This window comes from Notothenia coriiceps, unplaced genomic scaffold (assembly GCF_000735185.1).
Source record: "Notothenia coriiceps isolate Sejong01 unplaced genomic scaffold, NC01 NC01_scaffold00014448, whole genome shotgun sequence".
Lineage (NCBI taxonomy): Eukaryota > Metazoa > Chordata > Actinopteri > Perciformes > Nototheniidae > Notothenia > Notothenia coriiceps.
This window is the reverse complement of record NW_011347149.1, coordinates 615-7,175: the sequence shown is the minus strand read 5'-3', so window position 1 is coordinate 7,175 and position 6,561 is coordinate 615. Positions and strand designations below refer to the sequence as shown.

Sequence of the window (6,561 nt, the reverse complement as noted above, 5' to 3'; positions counted from 1 at the left end):
GCTCTGTAAGGAAGTGGCAGATTTTTTCCGGCTGTGTATTTTCAAATTCTAGAGCACTCAAGCTGGTTTCTCCAAAATGACCTACCCCACCTTTAATGTTTAACCACAAGCAGTTCCACCTGCACAGATAGGCTAACGTTACTTAGAATGAACTAAAAGTATGTCAAAGGTCATGGAGTCCTCCTCCTGTTAATACTCTGTTTGTACAACAAGGCGAAGAGATAAAGGAGTCCGGTGAAGGGACACTTGTAAGGGTAAAATGCACTAAATGTATTTAGTTGGGATCACTTTTTAAGTGTGTTGCCATGGCACCCCAAAGAGCCCATTGAGATTACATCCAAGGAATATGTTTGGTGTGTTTTGTTTTTTAACCGTTGTAAATGTGTAAACTTCCCTTGAACAGCTGTATTCCCTCTGAGAGGCCATGTATCCTGTCGACCTTCCAGCTGTGGAGGACACTGATCTGACATCTGTATCTGAACTCTACCTCTCCTCTCTGGAGTCAGGACCTCACAATGAGGAGTGGTTTGAGTTATCACACACTTCAAAGGTATGATAATAAGGCCTGCACAATAATCAAACTTTTATCAAAATCCGAACAGGGACCAGTGCGATATCCAAATTGTAGTAAGCGCAATATAATAATGATGCTTTTTTGAAAATATATCATTACTATATAGGCAGAATTGTCCCCCTTATCAACATATTTTACATCTATTACTTCTTACATGGTGGCAAATATCTGCACACAAGTTTGGTTCTACTGGAGGTTCATCATAGGTTCATCACTGCTTGTAGCACTTCGGGATTTGACTTCAAATATGAAGTGCGTTACAAATGAAACCCATCATTATTATTAAAAGCAGAATAGGGCCTTTTGAAGTTGTCTCTCTGTCCCCTCAGGTAGCGATCACAGCAAACAATGTGAGGCGGTTGCAGCTGTTTGATGACGATCAGTCCGACTGTACGCTGCTGGCGCTGCACCCTCCTAATGATCCAACACAAGGTGTGGAAGACCCCCCCTCGCCCCCACAGACACCCTGAAGACAGACCCTAACTCTGTGTGCTCTGCCTTCCAGTGCTGGCTCTCTACCTGCAGGACCAGTGGTGGAGTGTGGACGACGCGTTGAGGACATGCTGCCAGGACAGAAACGGCTTGATCTCGGTAAGTCCTTTTACATATCTGTTTGTATGTCAGCATCACTACAACACACAGTAATACACACACCAGGCTTCCTCTACCGGTCTGAACAGTGTGGGAGCAAACATCTGTTTATGCAATCTATTCATCTGCACCATTGTTAACAGTAATTAACTTTATTTATCTATCTATCATTTGACAGATTCTAATACAAAATATATCATCTTGTAATTGGAAAGGGGTCCCTATGTTGCTTTCAGGTTTCCTATGTGTAGTCTGTGTCTCTACTGTGACATGTTCTCATACTGCCTGTGCTGCAGCACGTCTTTTCACCCTCTGTCTGAAACCAGAGAGGGGAGTGTGTGGGAGGGGAACAGGAGATTTGAGCCTTTGCACACAAACCTATAGAACTGTCACGGAGGTGATCTCTGGGCCCATAGATCTCAGCCTCCGTTACGGGTTGTATAGCTTCATTGTTGTTGATTGTGTTCATCTGGTGCCCTGTGTTGTCTCCTCCCCCCTCACCTGTGTCTTGTTGGTTGATTAGTCTGTATGTATTTAGGCTCTGTGTTTCCTGTTTGTGTGGGGGGGAGATCCTGGTTGCTGGTGACTGTGTTCACATGAGACAGTGGCCGTTTCTCAATCGCGAGGATGCTTGCTTGGTAGCACATGTCTTCCAAGTCACCTCCTTCAGAAGCGAGGCAAGAATCCTTCCTGGCATTCGGAAAACGAAGAGTGGAACAGGCTAGCAAGTGTGCAGGTGTGCGTCATATGAGAGGCCCCGCCTTACATTTTCCGCCACAGATTTGGGGAAATTGGTCAGTGCGCGAAGCATTGTGGGGATTTTAAGGACGCAAAGTCTACCCATGTGCAGCCTCGAAATTACCCCCAAACCAAGGACGCGGCCTCGTGGAATTCCAAGTATGCTGGAGATTGGAACAGTCCTTCGGCGGCACTCGATGACGTAGCATCCTTGAAATATTGGCTTGGAAGCCAGTTTCCTCGAGATTGAGAAACGGCCAGTAAGATTGAGGCTGTGTCATGTACCACAAGGAGTAATACATGCCCACACCAGGTTGCATTGGAACTCTCTGCCTCCTTGCTTGGTCGGGCCGCTCAACGGTCAGCTTCACAAGAACACACTACAGGAAAGGGAAAACCCCAGAAGCACAATAGCCTCTTTTAGGTTGTGTGTTCCATGCTGTTTACTGTGATCCATGTGTGTGTTGTCCTGCAGGTGCAGTCACTGATGGAGCGAGTGATCGTGTTCCTGCTCAGTCAGGTGCTGGAGAGGTCCCCTCAGGAGAAGACGTTGTTCTCCCTGCACCCCCGCACAGAGAGCTGCAAGCTGCTGTGGAGAGACAGCCAGGCGGTGGGCTTCTACACCATCAAACACAAAGGTAGGGGGGGGGGGGAGAGCGATGTCAACACAATCGCACCAGATAAATTGGGCCAAATAATACTTTTTAAAAATAAGAAAAATCAAAGTTTTGGAAGTTACACAAATTCATATCAACAATAGCTTTACTAGCAACAAGAGGTCATAACCACGAGTATGGATTACACACTGGGGAAGATGATGCAAGCACAACATGCAAACCAGATGTCTTCTTGTTTATCCACAGCAAGACGTTTTAACTGAGTTCAGGTTGGTGTTTCTTAGTTTGAGTGATGGAAGAAATATTCACATTTTTTACTTTAGTCAAAGTAAAAATACATGAATGTCAAATGACTTCACTACAAGTCAAAGTCCTGCATTCAAAGTCTCACTTACGTAAAAGTACAAAAGTTATATCAGCAAAATGTACTTAAAGTATCAAAAGTACTCATTATTCAGAAAAATGTCCTCCATATGTGTTATATTATTAATATAAATTGCATTCGTTAATATTGTACCATCTAGTAGCATTTAATAACAAACACAATTTTGATAAACAAAATACTTTCTTTGTTGAAGTTGCTGTAATATATTGGATGATTTGGCTTCTTTGTGCCTAAATGATTCCCTCTTTAGTTCCTGATGATGTTGGAGGGTTTCCTACAGGGCTGGCAGGCCTCCTGTACAGGTAGAGCTGTGTCCTGCAGAGCCTGACTCTTCCTCTGTGGTGGTTCTCTGTTCAGGCAGCCTGTGTGGCGGCTGGAGCGGCCTCTGCTACCTGCTGCCTGCTCTGGACACGCTGCTGGTGAGGAGGGGCTGGAGGAGGAGGGGCCTGGGGCTCCTCATGCTGGAGGACTTCTGCTCCTCCTTCTCCACAGAGGAGATCCTGGGAGTCAGCGCTCCGCTGTCCCCCAGCATGGTGGCAGGTCAGCTGACCCTCTCTATATCAGAGCCAAATGATCCAATTCTGCTTCTATTCCCTGCATTCTGTTATTTCTTATCTAGGTGAGATGTCGTCATATTTGGCAGAAGAATACATCATTATTTATAGAATATAATATAATAACTGTAGTGGACATTTTGTTAACATGCATCTCCTTTGACTCTTTTGAGCTACTCTAGCAATCCCTGATGTACTGTACAAAGGACATCCTGGTCTTTCCAGTGAGAGGTCATTGGTTCAAATTGCATGCTGGGAAGTTCCTCTCTCTTTTCATCCAAAATGGCTGGCATACCAAAAACAAAATGTTATAGAAGCGGTTTTTTTCCTCGGTTCCCAGCAATATATATATATATATATATATATAGTATAAATATCTATACAATACACAATCAGCAATATACAAAATATGTTCAAATACACCGTTATAGCAACAGCTAAGTTTACTAAAACAAGTTATATGAACACAAGATACTATGTACCTAATAAGAATAATATTAATAATAAAAATAAAAAATATGAGCTCACAGCAACATTCAACATTAGACTATACTTTAAACACACATTCAAAGCCCAAAGCCACAAATTATACAAGAGTGCAAGTTATTTTTTTTAAATAAAATATAAATGCAATGAATTAGAGTTAAGTAAAATATATACAAATTGTCCAAGGTTATTTAAATATGGTAATAACACAAGGTAAAAAGACTTAGAAGCTCTCATAGCCACATGCACACTGTTATTGTTTATTTGAATCTCTCATGGCAGTAAACCCAGAAGTCTCAACATATACATCATGTCCTCTCCTCCAGTGTGCAGGAGTTTTCTGCAGCAGCATGAAGAACATCTGGAGAGTCTGTACGAGGTGGAGGCTCCGGGGGGGTGGACCCAACGACGAAACATCTGGCTCAGCATCCAGCTGGGACGCTACACTTCTTGTACACACAGATATGTATCAGCATTGTTTAGTGTTTAGTGTACATCCTTGATCTGGTTCTATGAACTTGTGTTCTCTTAGGTATCAAGGAGGAGAGTGGTCCGACATCAGGAGACACTCAGAGGAATAATGACTCCTCTCTGAAGGTGGGTGAACTAAATCACATTCCTGGAGATTCAATAAGCAATTCTTTATTTGGAGTTATTATTATGGAGTATTCATATTAAAAAATGAAAACAATTATCATCATTTTTGATCTATGTAGTAATCCGTCACGTAGGTTTCTTTCCAGTATAATTATACACAACCAAAGCATAAACAGGTACTATATTCAAGCAGAGGATAGGTGTCTCTGGGAAAATATAATGCTTCCACTTTTTCAAAGCTTCCTCAAATGTATTCTCCTGAAGCCTCTAGAAGGAAGTGATTCTTTCCATCACTAAGATGTTGTGTATAATATTGAACCATCTTCTGAGTCCAGTTTATGCCATTTTCTTGTCATGACTTTTCTAGAATTTACACTCAGTGTTCCAAATACTGGTATTTTGTTTTTGGGTTTACAAAAAGTTCATCCCAATCAAAGTAGATTTTTGTCTCCAATACCTTTCTAATTCTGATTGAATCTCTTGCAAAACAACTCCCTCTGGAGAGAACATTGGGGACTCCCCACTACAGGGAAGGGAAAACAAAATAGGGTCCTTTCAAATAATGCTTTGTTTTGAACCGGTGAATGCAGTCTTTCTTGTTTGGCATAGACACTACAATGCACAGTCCCAAAAATGAAGCTTGAGTTGAATCAACACGTCCAACAATGGAAAACCAACAATCATGAGCTTTAACAGAGTAGAACATATTGGTGTTTGTTTCTGTTCACTTTGCATGAATCTCTTTTGGTTGGAAGTGGGTTAGGGTTAGGGTTAGAAGGGTTAGGGTTAGGACACCAAGAAGGGTTACTTCTTGGTGTCGCTGAAGTTTGGCTCCACCTCCTTCCCGCTGGCATTGAACTTCCTCTGGTGGACGCGGCTGGGCCTGATGTACAGCACACAGAAACGGGCCTGCCAAGAACAGACACAGTGAGGCTCGTTTCATCGGAGTGTGAGGTTCAGTCTGTCTAAAAGACTAACGCTGACAGTGATTAGGTAGTCTTCGGGAGGTTACATCTCAGACTTTCCTTTTTTTGTATCTAATGCAGAGCAGTGATTGCAGGCCGGACCTGACCCCAGAGAGCTGCTCTGATGTGGACGCTCCACTGGTGACGGGCTCCTCTGCACAACAACTGGAGCTCTGTGCTCAGCGGCGAGCAGGACGCTCCCCCAGCAGCAGTGTCTCTGGAACAGGATGTTGTCCTGCAGCCCACGCTGAAGATCTGGACTCTGGACCTCCCTGCAGACCCCCACAGTCCCTCAACACAAAACAAGCCCTGAAACCTAAACCCTCTGTATCTGCAGAGCCTGGAGAGGTAGAGGAAGAACGAAGGAATGCCAAACGAATTGGAAGGACATGAGAATACAGACACAGTAGAAAACTGTTTACAGTATACAGAGGAGGCTGCTCTGTCCTCCTGTACGCAGGTGACCTTTACAACTTTAACTTTCTAGGCTGAGATATGGATTCATTGAAAGGACTGTTATGGCAATTATGGAATTAAAGCTTAATACAGTGTAATCCTAATGAAATGGGAACTGCTGCATCCTGGAAATGGCATTTAAATGTATGTGTGATAAAAAGATGTGTTTGGACAAGGGGGTTTTATGACACTACAGGAAGAGAGAATGAGTGGAAGGAATTTATGATAGGGGTTATCTGTATATTCCATTGTTCTTTGTAGGGTGTGAGTTTTCGCATAAAGTACTCTGCCATGGGGCAAACACCTGGCCTCACATGATGTTGTGCTGTCATGTGAGTTATCTTTGATGTTTCCCTATAAGGCCCCATTTACACTGAGACGGAAACGAAAATGAACCGAATTCGATATCAAAAAAGTCTTCCGTTCACACGCAATCGGCTCAAGAAACGTGTCCGTCCACACGAGACCGCTCGACCCGCTGGAGACGCTGTAGTACATATCCCGGGCCTGTAAGTGGCGCTGTACTTCAGCCACAAAATACACCAAAACATCGAAGAAGACCTCCCAAGCATGGTTGCCATGGTAGCCTGGTTGCCCT

General features: G+C 43.4%; 1 protein-coding gene across 2 annotated transcripts; it reads left to right on the top strand.

The window, feature by feature from the left end:
* The first annotated feature begins 368 nt into the window (after positions 1–368).
* On the top strand, positions 369–6,266 carry fam169b (family with sequence similarity 169 member B). 2 transcript variants are annotated; one of them, XM_010774708.1, is made up of 8 exons: positions 369–550; positions 904–1,006; positions 1,080–1,165; positions 2,379–2,541; positions 3,263–3,445; positions 4,272–4,397; positions 4,478–4,542; positions 5,594–5,679. In XM_010774708.1, the coding sequence occupies exons 1-8, from the start codon at positions 425–427 to the stop codon at positions 5,594–5,596; spliced, it is 855 nt and encodes a 284-aa protein (XP_010773010.1). In that variant the 5' UTR covers positions 369–424; the 3' UTR covers positions 5,597–5,679. The 2 variants fall into 2 exon arrangements, with proteins under 2 accessions (XP_010773010.1, XP_010773009.1); XM_010774707.1 differs by having other exon boundaries at positions 371–550; positions 5,589–6,266.
* Positions 6,267–6,561: the final 295 nt, after the last annotated feature.

Excerpts from the sequence above, each read along its gene's own strand:
- fam169b (XM_010774707.1), top strand. The coding sequence starts at position 425 with ATGTATCCTGTCGACCTTCCAGCTGTGGAGGACACTGATCTGACATCT. Across the intron at positions 2,542-3,262 it reads CTACACCATCAAACACAAAG|GCAGCCTGTGTGGCGGCTGG; the intron begins GTAGGGGGGGGG and ends TTCTCTGTTCAG. Across the intron at positions 4,398-4,477 it reads GCTGGGACGCTACACTTCTT|GTATCAAGGAGGAGAGTGGT; the intron begins GTACACACAGAT and ends GTGTTCTCTTAG.